This window comes from Mytilus californianus, unplaced genomic scaffold, assembly GCF_021869535.1.
Source record: "Mytilus californianus isolate M0D057914Y unplaced genomic scaffold, xbMytCali1.0.p SCAF_7, whole genome shotgun sequence".
Classification (NCBI taxonomy): domain Eukaryota; kingdom Metazoa; phylum Mollusca; class Bivalvia; order Mytilida; family Mytilidae; genus Mytilus; species Mytilus californianus.
This window is the reverse complement of record NW_026262723.1, coordinates 1,944,901-1,964,882: the sequence shown is the minus strand read 5'-3', so window position 1 is coordinate 1,964,882 and position 19,982 is coordinate 1,944,901. Positions and strand designations below refer to the sequence as shown.

The following is a 19,982-nucleotide window of genomic DNA, read 5'->3' as shown; positions in this document are numbered from 1 at the left end:
ATCTCACGTTCAAGCTCTTACGCAAGATCAGATTTGACACATTTTCCCATTGTTTTATCATCGTGAAAAGGAGAAGTGGGTATGGGTCCAATAGGGAACGAAGACAATTTTTCGACAATAACATCGTCCCTGAACAACCAAATATGAGCTCTGGATTAATATTTCCTTAAACTGCCTCTCCTTATCTGCATTTGTTTTTTGCTCATATCTGAAAATGTCTTTATGTTAGAGCGTTAAATAGTCTCATAGAAGCTCCCTTTGGAGCTTGAAGGCCAGTTGAAATACTGATCATCTCAGGAGGATGCTGGTGAATGTCAATGGGTTAACAATTGTTTCCTGCAAATGACTGATTAGGTAGATGACATGCTGTTCATCTCGTTTCATAGATCCAGGTCTTATTTCAGCATGTGTGTTCTCATCAGCAGATACCTAGCCTGGTCTCATTTTTATTGTTACAATGAAGTGGCCTACTATGTGTCTTGTTACATGCCACCTTTCAATCGCAGATTTCTTTCTGTTCAGACCAACAATACCATCGTTCTCTTGACTGTCTTTAATGATGATTTTTTCAGTAACCACATCACTTTACATTCCATTTTTTTTTTAAACCAGCTTTCTGACTTATGGCAAAGAACCCATCATTAAAGCCTTCTTCAAATTCGATAGGGAGATTGAACAATACATGAAGAAATTATTCTTGTTAGTCACAAAAAAATTTGGAACGGATTGAACTGAAATGTAATGGCCATATACCATTTCTCTGTGCTTGAAAATTTTGTGGAATGTTACTCACAGCATTCAAGAACATGATCCAAATCCTGATTGTCGGGGAAATAGCACAGCTCCATTCCTGAAATTCTTTTATAAGATGTGCAAGATGCAATTCCACTAAAGAATTGAGGGTGGATTTATTTGATTCGATGAGGACTTTTCCAGTATATCATAGAACCTCAGAAGTGCGTCCCAAATAACATCTGTGATGTTCATCAGACGATCTGTTGTCCTTCAATAAAAAATAAATCTGCACTTTGGACATCACAACAGGCAATTTTTTCATAGTTATTTTCGTGACGTTTATATTGCATGCGTTTGGTTTGTCGTATGATAGACAACTGATCAGACCAGACATGGCTCCTGTAATTGGCAGGGAATACACTTAGTGATGTTTGATACTCATAACACATTCATATGTAGGAGACAAAGACTGAAACACCTGGCCATTTAGTGGAATGTATTCTTACCATCTATTGGTTTCGTTTTAATGTCAACATTGGTTGCTCCTTCTTGAATGAGGTAACAGTGCTCAGATGACGAGTTCTGAGAAGATTCCTAACGGCTTTAAGTCTTAGTGGTAGTGCTGGCTTCAGAGAGAGTAATTGAGCTGCTGTAAACAGTATTATACATTCCTTGTCCGTCTTAGTACTGTATGTCATTATAAGATCCACATTTATTTTTTTTATTTTTGTTGAATCGTGTACGGTGTGTAACTTTCCCGTACATGTTGGAGGAGGAAAGGTGCAAATAGTTCTAGTAAATTGTTCAGGTAGAATACCTTATTATACATAAGCAAGTCTTTCTATATTGTCGAAACAAATTGAACAAAGGCACATTCATGCTTCGAATTTGGAGGTTCTTTAATTTCAAAGGTCACCTGATTTTTTTTAGCAAATATTTTGTGATGCAAGTTAGGTGGTATACATTATTTTCTGGAAAACATTATGATGTAATTTTGAACACAATTTTACTATCTGATATATGTTTTGTAGTACGCATAATGCACTGGATTCTTTCGGCCTAAGGTAATCTGTGTATTTTTTATATCATGCATAAAAACTTTGCATTTACACAATTTGCAAACCATCCAATCTATCTCGGCCACTCTAGATCAAAATGAAAAAAAAAATAACATCATTGCACAAAGGTTTTTTTGTACACGAAGATGTAGGTTGTCGGGCCGAATTATTGTCTGAAAATGTGGTCAGTTTATGTTTACTAGTAAAAACTTTATAACAGGTTTTGTGATAGAAGTGATTTCTCGACCGTTGTATGTCCACCAACAAGCCTTCTTTAAACTAAATCCTTCCGTTGATTCACGTTGCAGAAAGAAACGTTGCTTTTCCCTTTACAGTTTGAAAACATAACCGCTCTGCCGTATATATTTGACAAACGACACATCGTTACCAGTCGATACAGAGTCTGTCTCTTGAGCAGAAGGGAGTGGGAATAGTTTGAAAGAACTTCACGTCCAGTTAGATATTGTTCGTAAAAAAAACCAAAACTAAGATATTACCATAAAACATTTTCTATCAATGGATCACATTAATTTGTGAATTTGAAACAAATACTTACTAAATACTATATTTCTCATGTTTTTATTTGAAGAATACAGTAAGTCAAAAACAAGGTTTTAAACAATTTTAGCGAAAATATGTTTCAATTGTCTCTGTCAATGTTGTCAATTTACTTGAACACTGGCGAAAAATTTTAACATAATAATATACAGGCGAATAATTACGGCGAAAAAGAGTTCCATTATTTCGGTGGAATTTTGATGAGTGCGTAAAAATTGCAAACAATCCAGAATAATTCAGTTACTCTAAATAACAACATGTATTAAATGAACAATTAACTCGGTTTAATTATTAGATATGTTTTGATTTACAGTATTATCAAATATGCAAAAACATCTAAAAGAAATTGAAAAGTTTGGATCGTTTTTGAAATAATGACGTTACAAAAATTACGTTTTACTCCAAAAACACACAAAATTATTCATTTAAATTATTTGATTATACTTAAATATGTAATACACACAAACTGAAAACATTGTATTAAAAGAAAAAGGAAGCTTCTTGCTAATAATTTACATTGAAACACATGTTATTATTTTTCAGTTTGAAACTATTTCCAGACTTTTATTCAATTTTTACAAAAATATTACCGTACGATTTTTATTTACAACCGGAGAAAAAATGAAGTTTAAGTATTCAGATATCACTTGTAGGAAAACCAGCTGTGTGTTAGGTGTGTGCATTAAAGTCAAAACCTTAGCGTTTTTTCCTGAAGATGTCACTCGCCTTATAGTTATTTGTATTGATACAATAAGATAAATTTAATCAGATCGTGTTTCTAAAAAAGAATAACGTGGCAAAACCCAAAATTAGAAGCACAAACAAATATTTAGTCGTAATCTAATGCTTGTAATTATGATTAATATATATGTCAATAAGTGATCATCATACCGGTGTTCATTTAACAATATTTAAATATATATTTATATAAAATCCATCCTTTATTTGAACTTGAACTTTAGATTTATAATAAACAATGACAAAGCTAAGAGACTAGTTTTGTATTTTTGATGATTTTTGTGTTATATTTTTTCCGGAACAGAAAAATAAATATGTCTAAAATCTTTATACATAGTAAAACATTGATTGGCAGACAAGTAGAAAATATTTAAAATAATTTCATTACTGTTTCTAATATGTGGCGATCTAAGTTATCTGCAGTGTTACCCTTTTGCACAATGGTAGATGCAATCTTTCATACTCAACAATATCTTTCAGTTTTTACAGTACTTGCAAACCTTTCAGTTTATGATATTATTGTAACAAACATGAGTTTACAATATGTTTTCTAATACCTTTTTCAAGAACAGAAGAGAAAGGGGCCGAATGATTGATAGAAATACAACAAAACAGATTTCTGGAGAAAATGATGTGGAACTTGTTAAATGTAAGCATGTTTATAATGATACAAAATGTATAAGCAAGGAGAGTTAATAATATTCGCATCTTAAGTTTAGGAGGAAATTGCAAAACAGAACTATATAATTTAAAGATTAACCAAAGTCCAAGTTTGAATATTCAGTAACTTAAAATATAACTTGAAAAGGATAATATAATTTGCAAAATACATAGAAAAGGTAAAACAGATCACATTAACCAGAAATACCAGACTCTTATGCGATAATAGACGTACAATCAAATATCAACAACGACCACATTGCGTCTGGTGGACAAAACATAAAAGCCGTGTATCGTTAGTGTGTTTTTTTTGTTTTTTCAAGAAAGCCTGACTTGTAACACACACAAAATGTTGTTGGATTTCCTATATTGAAATAGCAATTTATAAATCTAGAAGAAGGACAAACCATTCTTTTTTTTTTGCATGCATTTCTCAGACTTATTATGGCGTATTTGATCCATCGAAGGTGTACGTACTGATCAATATCCTAGTCAGAGAAAAATGGTTTCTTCATGAGTTTAAATTTGACTGTGAACTAGCTTTCAGTAACTGCGAGTACTTTTAAATCGTCACTTCTTGTATACGATTGTTATGATTTTTTTTAGTTGTATTTAGTAATGAACTGATGAGTCAAATCCTTTATAACTGACTTTTACAGTATGCCACACCAATATCCAAGACCAAGGAAGGGTTGAGCCTCATCAACACTATGTAAAATCCTATATAAACCTTTTCCAGGCCGGGTTCATGTAACCCTGGTTGGTAGTTGATACTGGCGTACACAAAAGTTTTTTTTTCGTTAACTATGTTAACTTTAGTTACGTTGTATGTCTAAGTTCCTTCGTACCAAGTCCTTCACATTTTTTACTTATTATTTAAGAGAATAAATACATAGAAAATGCATAGAAAATCAACCAAACAATGTCAAAGTAGATACGATTCTTTACTCTCCTCCCCAAACGTGTATGGAATATATCCGTTTTATCTTACTTCTATAGAAACACCACCTATCATTGCACAGTCGCCTTATGATGTGTTTCCCTCGGTTTTAGTTTGTAACCCGGATTGTTTACTCTTAATCAATTTATGACTATTGAACAGCGGTATACTACTGTTGCCTTTATGTATCCCCTTCTGTTTACAAAAGTGCTATTATTTGAAATGCATTTTCTATAGAGCACCAGTGGTGTTCCTTATTTGATGTCTTAAAAAATAGATTAACTGGAAAGCAAATGGGTAGCAGTTTCTTTTACTAAAAATGTCAGACTCTTATTAAGAGCAAATTCGTCATTGTAAACGTATAACTTATGGCGTATCGATTTCAGTTTTTCTTCTTTATAACACTCTAGGAGCAGTTTTTTTTTGTGTTAGGACCACATCCCTGTTAGTGAAGTTCGTATGGCTTGAACATAAAAAGAGACATCCTTGTGTATATACCCCGGCTGGTATGAAATAATACTGATAGTCATTCGTCTGTTAACAGAACAAAGTTTACTCGATATCATCAAATTAAATCATAATCCGGCATATTGATACAATGGATAAAGTAGTGTTCAGTTCAAATATGCCTGTTGGTGAAACAACAACAAAACCCGTCTTATATATATAAATACATGAACAATAAAGTGGTTTTTAGGCCACACCAATTTAATTCCTTGTTCGACGGATACGCCTGCACATATTTTTGCCTAAACGGAATTTTTTTTTTTAAATATTCCCGCTTCCTGCATCTGGAAAAGTAATCTTGTCTATTTCCTGTGCCGGTTCTTTTTTGGTAAACATTAAAGAAATAAAAAGCAATCGCAAGAGCGTTTTAATCAACGTCAAATCGCAGCCCTTTAAACTATTTCGAGCATTAACACAGATTTCTTATCAAAGTCAAGGACAATTATTCACAAAATCATGCCGATTTTCGTTGTTAGAATGAAGGACGCAGAAGGAGGAGAAGTGTTGCCTTCAAGTGCAATATCAGGGAGACGGATTTATATAAGTTCTTCTAGTTTCCGAATCCAAGTATTTCTATTGTATAATTGTATTTTGTGCCCTTTTGAAAATAAAATATTGTTTAAACTAACTGCAATATCGTTTGCCGACGGAACAAAACTATCCATACCCAGTGCATTTTTATGCACCTGTCCTAAGTCAGGGACCGGTCATTCAGTAGTTGTCGTTTATTGATGTTGTTCATATGTGTTTCTTGTATTGTATATAGATTAGACCGTTGGTTTTCCTGTTTGAATTTTTTTACACTAGTCATTTTGGGGCCCTTTATAGCTTGTTGTTTGGTGTGAGCAAAGGCTCCGTGTTGAAGACCGTACTTTGACCTAAAATTGTAAACTTTAAAAGCATTGTGACTAGGATGGAGAATTTCTCATTGGCACTCATACCACATTTTATTTGTATACAAAGTGCAAAAAAAAAAAGAATAAAAATGAGAACACCAAAACGACGGAGACACAGACAACCAACATATAACACAAAAAAAAACGAAAAAAGTACACACATCAACGAACAGCACGAACCCAAAATAACTGGCGGTGAATTCAGGTGTCCCAGAAGGATGAACAGTTCCTGTGTTGCTAGGTATGAGTCATGTCTGGCAAAGGAGGAAAGCCATCATTAGAGATCATTTAAAGCAGTTAAAATAATTATTCAATTATTCAGTTCAAAATCTGATGTGCTCAGAAAGTAACAGTAATACAAGAAGTCATAAATATGATGCAATTAAAAGTGGGCATTACATGTCTTGGTTAACAGGGAAAAAAACAACACTTTAACAGTTGATGAATTAAAGAAATTTCAAAGTACAAGTGGTAAATCAAGTTTCACACCGTCTTGTTTTGATCAATATTGTCAGAACCTATGATTTTATGTTTTCAAAAAAATATTTAATCACTCGCCTTTACTTTTCAAGATTCGCCTTAAAAAATTGCAAAATAAATATTTTTTTATTAAAATTTTTAAATCGCTCGCTCGCCCTAATTTCTGGAGTGGAAAAATATCTAGAACAAGAAATCAAATTGGCGTGGCCTTAGGTTTAAAAGAAAAAAAACCCGGACACTTTAATGAACTGTTGAAATATGTTTTTTTTTTTAAATTGAATATACTTTTAAGATATGTTGGTATGTAAGACTTTTTGTAAGGACAATTTATGAGCATCTATAGTATACTAATTTGGAATGTTTTTCCCTTTTACTAGGTGTCACTGAATGTAATGAAGGGACTAAAAGTGATGACACTTATCCTTTGAAGAATATCAATAGCATCAACACATATTTGTAATCGCTATAATTTTTTATGTTTTTTATCGTGACCAACTCACGTTCTCAACAACTGATATAGATATTGATACAACCTTGAAGGTTTAATGTATAATTATATGAAATGTATCCCAAATTCTAAATCATCGCCAAAGTGTAATCGGAGTATTTTTTTTATTCTTATGGATAACTTCAATTTCAAAGTTGATGTCAAAGCTAAATGCTATTAAATAAATGGAGTAATGCAATTTCATACTAAAGTTAACCACGAAGGATACATAAAAGAAACATTGACAGGATAACATGCAGACCATTTTTCATCTGTCAGTAAACGAATTTCCGAAATAATTGAAAATATTTTGTTACTCTCTTTTTTTTTCTTTTTTCTCTATTTCTATAAGTCTACTATTTTACATGTACTGTCGTTATTCTTTTTTTTTTCCCTCTATTTCTATACTTCTACTATTTTACATGTACTGTCGTTATTCTTTTTTTTCTTTCCTCTATTTCTATACGTCTACCATTTTACATGTACTGCAAAACAACTACATAACTATATATTACTCTACCTCTCGAATATTTAGGTGCTCGAATAACCACACTCCTATCATGATTGTTTTCTTGTTTAGCTTTAATCATTACAGACCATCATTTTTTATATTTTGAAAGACTCCCTTAGCCGTTAATAGCTTGCTATACGGTGTGGGGTTTGCTCATTGTTGACAATCTTACATTAATTAAACTATTGTTGATATTTGCAAAATATCATTTCAATTCCTATCAAAAGCATGTGTCCTACTTTTAAATATATACTGTTTAGAACTGAACTAAAAAACAGATATTTACATTTTCTCTTTCTCGACTTGTTGTCTATTTTTTGCATAAAGAGGTACACGTTTATTTCTCGTATCACACTGCACGGAATATGACACGAGAAATGCATACCAAACATGCGTTAATTTGATTGGCCTGTCTAGCATCATGAGACGATATTACGACACTTTCATTTGCTATTCGTGAGATTATTGATGACTTTCACAGGTTAAGACGATGTATTTTGTCCATGGCAACAGACATATGTGAATGTGTCGACTATATCCAAATACGTAGTGACACTTTTTACCTGTCATTCTTCTTTTTGTTAAATTTATTTACATTTTGAAGAGTAATAAAGTTTTAAAATGTCTGATGTTAACAGGAAATATGACGTCATACTTGCATGTGCGAACGACTAAAACAACGATAAGCCGATTTATTTAACACAATGAGAATTTTGACCACAAGAGATATAGGTTTAATAACTGCTGAAAATTAGATATCGCTTGCTATCAAACCGTATATATTTTATATGGGGTTAGTAGGCGTGTTTTTTTTTCAATTCACGGTTAGTAGTGGTGTTACGTCACTTTGTAAAAACAACACGGTGTTGAGGAAAAATCTGAAAGGTTTCAACAGACGAAGAAATTGATGATGAACGATTGAAATAAGTTCATAATACACATTTAAAGCTTACAAGTTGTTATTGTTGGTATTTGTATTTCTAAAGAACAATGGAATAGGTTTTAATACTAAGTGTTGTAGACTTGGCCATTAGTCTAAATATCACATGTTACGATAGTTGGCAAGATAAATCCGTGATACAGTGTACTAGTGACCTAATACGATATATATGGGGTCAGTAAATTCCATATTGGGATTCGAGCTGTTGACCATAAGAGAAATATAGATTCTACCACTGCATCGAGTGTGATATGATATTTATCCACTCGAGACAGTTAAATTTTCAAATTTAAAAAGCAAGGCTCGCCGAGCGTTTCAAATATTTAAAATTTAACTGTCGAGAGTGGATAAATATCGTATTACACGAGATTTGGTGGTGGAATCTGTTTCTCTAATGATTTTCAAACAATATGCAGGCAAACTTATTCCGTCATTTCGAATGATCTGTAAAAAGATGTGTTCTTTCTATGTGACGTCATCAGGCATAGTCGCCTTTTTTCATGCCGTCACAATAGGAAATTCAGAGGAAAGCAAGAAAATTCGACGTCATAATCGGATTTTAACCAATGAAGAACTGAGATCAAACGAACCACACGTTGATTAATTTTTTTTTATACAATGGGTGCAGAAAGGGATAAATTGACGAAGAATTAGAGAACTAATAATATCCCACTCTCACTAGTTATGAAACCTATACATATTAATATTAGTGAAATTTCAAATGATGCATACTCTTTGTTGGTCAGTCAATCATTTTGTTCTGAACTATGATGATAATTTTATTTTGCTCAATGTCAAGTTTAAAATTTCATTGTGTGTGTAAGTAATAGATTTTAAGTTTAATCTGATTAAATATTGCTGAAGTTGAAGTATTACATTGAGTATGAATGTTTTGTTTTTTTGTTTTTATCAACTATTAGTGTTTACATTATGAATAAAGTATTCTACCTTATACACATTTTGATTATTATACATTTTTGCAAATCCCCAAACGATCGTGCGTCTGTTGTTCTGTTGAAGTTTGGGTAACTCAAATAATACAGTTTTCGATGTACTAGAAAACAAAACAAAAATTTACAGTACAATAGATAACAGAATAGGCACGACTGTGTATTTGCACAAGCAAACCCTGGGTTTTAAGGCTTCCTACGTCATGAGAGTTTTTCATACGCATGTAAATGTACTTTTTCTATCACGCAATAAGATAGTTTTAACCGTATGTGTATACATACCACATAACGCTAGCTAAACTGGTACCCGTGCACTTATGCCCCACTTGTGACACCTTAGTAAAAAATCCGTAGATAAGTCTCATTCGGTGATGTCGCTATCGAGAAAAAGAGGACCGGATTGTGGTAACAACAATTAAAGTCAGTATATGACTTAACTGCATCTGTGGTATTTTATTATCAAGTTAGATGGGTTAGATGCGTGCAACCTAGTCACAAAAAATCGAAACATTTATTAAGAGGATACTTCATCTATATATACCGGAACGTGAAGATTAAGGATGATGCTAGCTTTCGTTGAATCATCCGTCATTGTCCTGAGAAATGCATGAATGAGGTATATTACATATGATATAGGAGTCGGTAAGAACAGGACACAGATGGTTCCTATAACATGTATAAGAACACTATTCTTTGTAGTAAACCTTGTCGTGTTACCAACTTCTTTTTGTACCCAATCAAGTTAGCAAATATTTTGTTCCTCAAACAAGTTGTGCGTTGCAAGCTTAAACTTTGAAATTCAAGTAACACAAATTTCATCAACTTTAACAAATAAATATAAGTAATATAAAAAATAAAGAGATGTGGTATGATTGCCAATGAGACAACTATCCACCAAAGTTCAAATAAAGTTGCTGTTAGCAATTATAGGCATCAAATCGATACTAGCAGAAAATATATTTAACGAAAAATCAGACCGTACGTGGCAGGGTATTTATACATCCCTAATAACAAAACATACACAGAGTACAGATCTGAGTTACTGACAGCTTGTTTAAAGCCAAAAACAACTAATAAAACTAGATCATGTATCAAAGACTAAAATACCAATCAGCACACATCCAACATCCAACGCATTTAGTGCACAGACGTCATGTACAGTCAGACAAAAACATGTCCTTGTACAATACCAAAAGATAGATATCGACAGATTGTAGTACTATGAATGTGCATATGTGTATAACAATAATATTTAATATGGATTAAATATTTATACCAATGAAAACAATATTCAAAATTCTAATTACAGTGTTGAATTTGTAAACTTCAAAAATAAGTTAACCCTGATCGTATCTAAATTTTGAACTTGGCAAACAGTATTACCGTAAAATTTAGGATGTGTTATTCCGTTTGCAATAAGTTTTCTACAGGTACAGACAAACTTACAACCAAATCTGTGTATCTAAAAGAATTTAGTAAAGATTTTAAGTAATTTGTGGTAACAAAATCCATGCCTTTATAATTCTCCTCAATATAAAAAGACGATTTGACAGCTGTTTGAAGGGAACTTTTTAGTAAATTCGACATGTTTTGTTGGATATGGGAATATTAGCACCCTCTTTGGAAAAAATGAATTTTGAATGTAGATTAAATTTTACTAATTTAGTTGCTTCCTAAGGCGGAGTAAAATTAAATATAAATTAGAATAAATGTGACTTATTTAAATCCTGGAAATACCAATGCACCGCACTGCGAGGATAATCCACCTGCAATGTAGCCATTGTTGTAATAGTAAACAATCAATTGAAAACATTTCAATGCACAAAACACTCATTTCTACAAGTACCACCGTCAGTTATGCTCGAATCAAAATTTTAAATAGCCATAGATCCCAAGTCAGAAGTCTGTGATTTCTGGCCAAAGTCAAGAGCCTGTAATTCAGTGGTTGTCGTTTGTTGCTTAATATCATATTTTTATTTCGTTCATTGTTTTTTACATAAATCAGGCCGTTAGTTTTCTCGTTTTAATTGTTTTACATGTGTCATTTTTGTGCCTTTTATAGCTGACTTTGCGGTATAAGTTTTGCTTATTGTAGAAGGCCTTATAGTTGATTACGTCTATATCATTTGGTCTCTTGTGGAGAGTTGTCTCATTGGCATTTATACCACATTTTATTTTTGTATATATTTATAAAACTTACCACAAAAAAAAACATAAAAAACAAAAGCTTTATGTCAATAATTATACAGTGAAAATATACTATAGCCAACTATACCTGAGATAGTCTTTAAACTTTTCCTTAACATCTTCCATTTTGGCGTACTGCACTTATTGGCTAGCTTATTTTTATACTTGTGTTTTCCAATGATTGTGGCATGTGTCTGATTTTGGATAACATCGATGTAGTATTAAAACTAGTATAAACCAAGACTATAATGTTTCATTTTTCTTTTGACAAAATCTACAGTTTATTGTAGATTTTCCGCAATATTGTGTCTTCCTGTTCTCTTCATGACCGTATTGTATGACTATCCGATGAAGAACATACACTAGTATTGCGTTGGACATTATTTCTTACGATCATTTTAAGTACGTTAACATTGCTGTCCGTAACTGCTAGCATTCATTCAAACGGTACATAGTAAGAGATACTTACCCTGTCGATGCACCCAGTTCCACTTCTTTGTTGGGTTTATGAGATTCCCTCAGTTTTTGTTTCTATCTTGATTTGTCTCTTCTTTATCGATTTACCACGAAATGTTTACATCGGTAAACTATTGTCCATCTAATACTAATTTACCATGGTTTAAGATTTTCTTCTTGTACTGTTTTGTTTGATTTTTATCATATCATTATTTTAGAGTGGAGTGTATTTTTCTGTTCTATTGTTTTTTGTATTAAGACTATAGTGTTTTAATGGACCTAATAGCGATAAAAGAATTATATTATTCAAAACATTTCTACAGATATGCATGTTAGAACTTTATATACCTAAAGATGCATATAAATCAATTTTAGTCAAATTAAGGCACAGTATAAATACATTCATTCAAATTTTTCACAGAACCACACAAACATTATTTAAAAATAATGAAACTATTAAAGCACTAATTGATATTCAAAATGCATATAATACTGTTTTGTATAATAAAAAAGTACCATATGGTATGTTAAGACAATGGAATTATCCACTGATGTACAAGTTCACCTTTCTTTTGAGCTGTATTGCATATATAATCTCAAAGAAAGTTGTAATACAATTATCAGCAATAATGAAAACTTAAAATAACAAAAATACCCAACTCAAAACGAAAAGTCCCTTATCAAATATTAAACGAATGGAAAACAATTTTCATATTCCTGACTTATAGCTAGCTAAACCTCTCACTTTTATAACATTCGCATAGAATTTCATTATATTGACAACAAGGTGTGAGCAAAAAAATGTCAAAATTTGGGCACAGCAGTCAACATTGTGTTATAATCTTACTCACTATAAAAAAAAACAACTATGTCAACAAAGAAAACAAAATGGAATATAGACAGTCTATTTACAAAACACAATGGTGGAATGTATGAATACCGAGCCATGCCAAAAGGATATTACCAAAAGTGGACTAAACGGTTAAAATTAAAAATATACAAAGACATATAAAAAGAACAATATATCTCGTTATTAAGATGAGAAACAACGTCAGTACCCAGAATCTATACTCCAAGACCTTCATGTATTTATTTGGAAGTTGATACATATAGATTCTACCACTGCATCGAGTGTGATACGATATGTATCCACTCGAGACAGTTAAATTTTCAAATTTAAAACGCGAGGCTCGCCGAGCGTTTTAAATATTTAAAATTTAACTGTCGAGAGTGGATAAATATCGTATTACACGAGATTTGGTGGTGGAATCTGTTTCTCTAATGATTTTCAAACAATATGCAGGCAAATTTATTCCTTCTGTTCGAATGATCTGCAAAAAGATGTGTTCTTTCTATGTGACGTCATCAGGCATGGTCGCCTTTTTTCATGCCGTCACAATAGGAAATTCAGAGGAAAGCAAGAAAAATCGACGTCATAATCGGATTTTAACCAATGAAGAACTGAGATCAAACGAACCACACGTTGATTAAATTTTTTTTATACAATGGGTGCAGAAAGGGATAAATTGACGAAGAATTAGAGAAACATTGTTTATCAACAAGGTCTTGGTATTTTCCGATGAACTTTTTTAGAAAAGGACTAGACGTTCTGTGACATAACTCTGGTTTATCAACTTTCTGCTCAGACACTGGTGACGTTTTATAAAGTCTGAATAGCAGTTGCAAGCTCTTGAATATCGAATGAGTTGGGAAATGTTTATATCATATACAGGTGAAGTTGGTATATTTCTATATATAAGGTGTGTGAAATTTGTAATAATTATTTCAAAATTAAAATAGTCTCGTTTGTCATAGATTCTGGTACTGATATCACCGCTTATGTCAGATTCGAGGTTTAAGTTGTTTCTTTAATTTCTAGTTCTGGATATTATATCAATGAAACCCAATCCGAAAAGTTATGTGGATTGTTAACGGAAAGAACATCAATGAACAGTCGAACTTCGTTATTTCGCAGTCGAAGGGACCGGACAAAAGTATTCTTTTTTTTTTTGTCTCTCGTAATAATTTAACAGACAAGGACAGATACAAAACATTCACAAATAAAATCAATACACAAATATTAATAAAGGTCAGTCACCATAAATTACGAAATCACTCGCGGAACGTAACAAGTTCAGAAAGATCTCTGATGATAGAAAGTCGTCTGTGTTCATTCATTTATTTTGAATTGACCATAGTTGTCTTAATCCTTTTATTTATTGTAATCAATGGATGTTTTTAAAGATTCATTTAACCTCGGCTTGGGTCATTTATATTCGTTTATTAAAGAAACCCAATCAGAAAAGTTTAAATTGTTATTGAAAAGAACATCAATATGTATCTAAACGTGAAATTAAACGATCCAACTTCTTTGATTTCCTTGTTTTTGACAATTGCTGAAGGAATTCCGATTCCCATGAAAATTAAAAGGGGTCGGCAAGGAGAGGCGCATAATTCGTTCTCATAGGAATGCCGACAATTTGTTTAAAAATTTACCTCCAAATTCAACAAATATGTTGTCAAAAAGAAACTCTAGGATTTTGATCACTTGTTTCTCGGTGTAGCCTGTTTAACCTTTTGTTCACTATTAACAAATATGTCGTATAATATCCAAAAGCAATGAATTCATAGCGTGTGCTACTATTTTTATGTTGAAAAGCATTGTGGTTTATTTCTTTTAGACGATTTGTCAATTTCACATTAGGAATGCTGGAATGAAGGGTTGAATAATTAATGGTTTTAATAGAATTAATTTCGGAGAAAGATCGAGATTCAATATTATTCAAAAGTTCTTTTGAGTTTTTAGAATCCATATATGGTTAATATCACTACGCGAGTTAACAGTTTCACAGTATTTCTGAAGACTTTCTTTCACTGCGGACTGATTTTTGGTCAATCAAAATCAATTTATCTGAAGAACATGCAGATAAACTCGCAATGTACCGTTGTTTGTACAGAATTTTGCGAAGCCTCATCCTTCTCAAATGATATGTATTTGAATGTTGAACTACCTGAGTGCTCATACATTCCTAATTCTTTTACAAGACACTCGTAGTAGTACGACTAACATACGATTTTTCGAAGCTTGCTTTGTCCACAGGAACAATAACATATTCATCGTAAAGAGATGATAGACATTCTCAACTTTTTTGTCTCTGAATACGGACTTTGGACACAGTTTTCAACTTTTCGATTCAACGTTTTGTAAGAGACCTGATTACTTTAACCCATTCTGACAAAGTGTCCTGTTAAACGTCTTCTTGTTAAGCCCATGTTCTGGCGTAGTCCTCATTGGCATCCTCAATTATTCTGAAGCAATGGTTGCAATTGATGTGTTCGGTTCACATAACTTAGGACCATGATATATCAACTTTCGGAGATGTTCATGTGAATTATGTTTAATTCTTCAGTAATAACACGACCAGAGGGGTTGAAAATATAAGGCGAGTGGAAATTTAAAGAGTCACATGTCAGAGGGTTTTTGAAGTATTAAATTACATATGGGATGTACAGGACCGGATAAAGTTAAACAGAAAGTCCATTCATCAAAAATAATGTAGCGAATCCCATTATTTTTGTAGAAATTGAAAAATATCTGATGTTAAAAGGCTATTTGGCATTAGATTCTAACAACAATGTGTTACACAGTTTTCCGCATGATTGGCAAGAAATGATAATGCTTTAATCCATATAAAGTATCATGCAAAAATAAAAACTCTTGCTATTTTGTTTCTTTTAGAGTTCGTGGAAGGATGGAAATCAATCCACATGCATATAATGTTGGGAATCGTTTGAAGAATCGTCAAAGGAATTTGTTTTTGTGTCTTCTATAGAAATGGCTGCCTCGGCATATTGATGTTGAGGATGACTTATTAGCTCTTCATTGATTGGTAGGATTTCATTGTAGATATTCGGCTCATTCTCTTCAAATGGCGCGGCATAGTATCTGCAATATAAACATGATAAAAGGTTTTATAAAACAAATGTGAGAAGATATAGAAGGAAACATATAAATTATCAACAACATATGGAAGTTAATGCGATAGGAACATAACAATACTCCAAAAAGTTCATACTTAAATATTTGAAAAGACAACGGCCATACAAAACCAATGTCACGTCCAACATAACCCCAAAGGTACATAAAGATTTAGACATGCATTAAGAATGTATATGTATGTGTACTGTAATAATAAAGCATGCATATGCCTCACGTCTTCTAATGAAAACACTAATCAGATATAAGAAAATGTGGTATGAGTGCCAATGAGACAACTCTTCATCCAAGTCAAAATTTATAAAAGTAAACCATTATAGGTCAAAGTCAGGTCTTCAACACGGAGCCTTGGCTCACACCAAACAGCAAGCTATAAAGGGCCTCAAATATTACTAGTGTAAAACAATTTAAACGGGAAAACCAACGGTCTAATCTATATAAAAAACGAGAAACGAGAAACACTTATGAACCACATCAACAAACGACAACTAATGAACATCAGATTCCTGTCTTAGGACAGGTGCAAACAATTGCAGTGGGTTTAAACGTTTTAATGGTACCAAACATTCACCCTTATCTGAAACGATAGTGTAACATCACAACATAGAAAAACACACTATAAAATATCAATTGAAATGGCTTAACTCAATCAAAAGACATAATAACACCAGTTAACATAAAATAATAAATTTGATCTATAATACAATATACTTTACATATTTTAATGACAACGCATTCAAAAATGAACATCCTTGAGATGTGCATGAAGATTATTTCTTTTATAAAACAATTGAATCATGAAAAGTACATACATAATAGCGTTTGACTTCTGGTGATTTCGTTTCCCTGTTAATATAACAACATATTTCAAAATCTATATCATACAGAGTAACAATAAAATGATAATGAATTACTTTCAAAATAGGATTTTTTCATAATTATTATATTCAATAAGACATTCACACTTTTTTCTCAAAATTTATTTTTATTGATCTTCCAATAACTGTAACAATAAAGAGATGAGGTATGATCGCCAATGAGACAACAATCCACCAGAGTTCAAATGAAATGGACATCAGCAATTATAGGTCAACGTATGGCCATCAACAATGAGAAAAACACATACCGTATAGTAAAAATAAAAAAAAAAGAACAAACTAACGGTTGAATTTATAACAAAACAATTTAGGAATAACAAGTATGAGACATAAACCAACAACAACCACTGAACCACAAGCTAGTGACATTGGAAAGGCACATAAAGAATATGGCAGGATTAATCATGTTCGTCAGTGATCAACCCTCCCCTAACCTAGGACAGTTGTGTAACCGCACAATATAAGAACAAAGTGTAAAAATCAGTTTTGCTTATGAATTAACGCAAAATATCGGTAGAAAGCACAAAAACAACTAACCCAAAACAATAGACACAATGCACAGATATAAGCGTGCTCGTAGTTACTGAAAGCTGGTTCAAATCTAATTACAATTAATAGATAAATCATGTTTTTCCAGACTTAAAAAAAGGGACGAAAGATACCAGAGGGACAGTCAACCTCATAGATCGAAAACAAACTGACAACGCCATGGCCAAAAAAAAAAAAGACAAACAGACAAATAATAGTATAGATGACACAACATAGAAAACTAAAGACTAAGCAACACGAACCCCACCAAAAACTGGGGGTGATCTCAGGTGCTCCGAAAGGGTGAGCAGATCCTGCTCCACACTTGGCACCCGTCTCAATCAGTAAACATCCAACTTCCAACACCCATTTCTGTGAGTGCATATCTCCTATACATCACAGTTCAAGTACGAAAAAGGATATTGTTTTTACATATCTCAATTAATAAGTTTCCCTCATACATGGTCATACTAAACGGACGTAATTACCAAGAGTGTGTTCTACCGACTATATGGTATGGAGGTTTCCCACTGTTGACGGCCGTAAGGGTTGCCTATAATTTCTGACATCCACTTCATCTGAACTATGGTGGATAATTGATTCATTTGCAATCGTAACAATAAATACAACATACGTTTTACGGCCACCTTTTTTTGTCATGCATGCAGTTTTTCAAAAAAAAATTGTTTTTTTAATTTTATCTTCTAAATCTATGAATGAGATTTGAGCATCGGTAAACTTCTGTTCTCTAAATTCAATTTGAAATGTAGGGTTAATGCTCGTCTAAATAATCACTGGTGTTTAATTGTTTTTTTAAGTTTAACAGTAATAAAAAGAATATAGAAAAACTAGACATTTATTCAGCTCCCCTTCATTGCATAATAAAAATAGAAGTCCAAAATTCTATGAAACGTTGGTCGACACAAACAGAACCCGATTCAATAAATACTTATGCAATAATAAAAAAAAAAATAGTATCTTCAGTCCAAAAAGTACAACTTTCGAAAAGAATGATGACATTGTGGTGTTCATTATGAAAACAGATTTTGACCGATTTCGAAATAGATTTGAATAAATTTTGGGTCAAAGAGCACGAACCATCCACACACAAACTAACATATATTGTTGCCAATGTGCCTTCCTCTTGCTTCTATTCGTATATTTTTAAATTCAAAGTACTTGGGTACTAGGGGGCATTTGGAAAATAGTTTCAAGGGAAAGAAGACCTTTTAAATTGATGTTAAAATAATCTGGTAAATAAAGGGATCATCAATGATGTCATACTATTGAGGCTACGAAAAGTGCAAAATGTTTTACAATGTAAAAATTGGATTTTCAATGTGGTATAATACGATAAAGCTCAAGGTTGAGGACAGAATTATGCTGTCTTTTCACTTCTTCCTTGTCGAATTTTGACGATTTGTCCAGACTTTAAGTTAAGGTGAATGGGGGGTCTTAATTAAAACCATAGAATTTTTTAATAATTTGTCAAAATGTAGTTTTTAACATGCTTTTTTCCAAAATATAATAAAAAGTATGGGTCACCGGACTTTTTTTCTTGCTACATATTAGAATAGGTAAATTCACAACACTTTCTATTATCAAAATTACTTTATCTGAGTTATCTTCCCTACTATCTGAGTTATCTCCTCTTATGTGGCAAGGTTGAAAAAAAATGAATCAAACAAAAATATTGTGTTTTATAAAAAATACAGCCGTAAATATGATAAAACACGTAATTTTCTATACTAACATGAAAAGTCTTACATATGAATTACATACTAGTCTCAAAATTTGCACATTTTATTAAAGATCTAGACAAATTGTTATCTGCTTCTTCAAAATCCAAGATGGAGGAAGACACACGAGCCACCTTAAACAAACATTACTGTATGTGATATAGATTTTAATGTTCTATTTGAACAGCCATTTTGTATGATCTACAGCTTTCTAATATTTGTACAAAGTAGAAAACTCTCTTTTGAGAATACTGAGCTATTGAAAGCTTTTTGGATATACTGTTTTACTTAAAAATTTGATATAAAAAGTTATGTACTATAAAGATTGTGTTGGCTTATTTTAACAGTAAGAAAATCATTCGTTTACTATCGTAATTGAAATGTTTTAAAGTTAAAGTGCGTTCCTGTATATCTTATTATAACTTACTGTTCTTGTTTATTAGTAGAGTTGTGGTGGCTGCAATGATGACAATTGCACCAGCAACCAGTGCCCACTGGACAATTTGAAGATTGATAACTTTACGATCTCCATATGAAAAAAATGTATATTTATTGTTATGTAAAAAAAAATCAAGTTCAAAATGCAACAAAAGTACTTTAATTAACTACATTTTACTCCAACCGGTTTCACTATTTTGTAATAATTATGAATAATAATGTAAATGAGGTCAATGGTAGTGTAACGTCACGATTTAAATACTCGATGAAAGCTACATCAATTCCTTCTTTTCTGATAT

At 32.2% G+C, this 19,982-nt stretch overlaps 1 protein-coding gene and 1 long non-coding RNA gene across 5 annotated transcripts in view; one reads left to right on the top strand and one right to left on the bottom strand.

The window, feature by feature from the left end:
• The window catches only part of LOC127709412 (uncharacterized), a 55,577-nt gene extending 35,871 nt beyond the window's left edge, over positions 1–19,706 (top strand). For 3 of the 4 annotated variants that reach the window (XM_052214949.1, XM_052214945.1, XM_052214947.1), the window contains 2 exons: positions 3,657–3,738; positions 6,950–9,464. In XM_052214949.1, the coding sequence (XP_052070909.1) occupies positions 3,657–3,685 (29 nt within the window). In that variant the 3' untranslated portion in view covers positions 3,686–3,738; positions 6,950–9,464. Of the gene's footprint in view, positions 1–3,656; positions 3,739–6,949; positions 9,465–15,842; positions 15,994–19,688 lie in introns of those variants that run through there. The other variant, XM_052214946.1, reaches the window with a different exon arrangement.
• Positions 15,746–19,758, bottom strand: LOC127709428 (uncharacterized). The gene is made up of 3 exons (XR_007985651.1): positions 19,673–19,758; positions 16,913–16,946; positions 15,746–16,049 (listed from the first exon to the last, which is right to left on the bottom strand). It is a non-coding gene; the product is annotated as an uncharacterized LOC127709428 (long non-coding RNA).
• Positions 19,759–19,982: the final 224 nt, after the last annotated feature.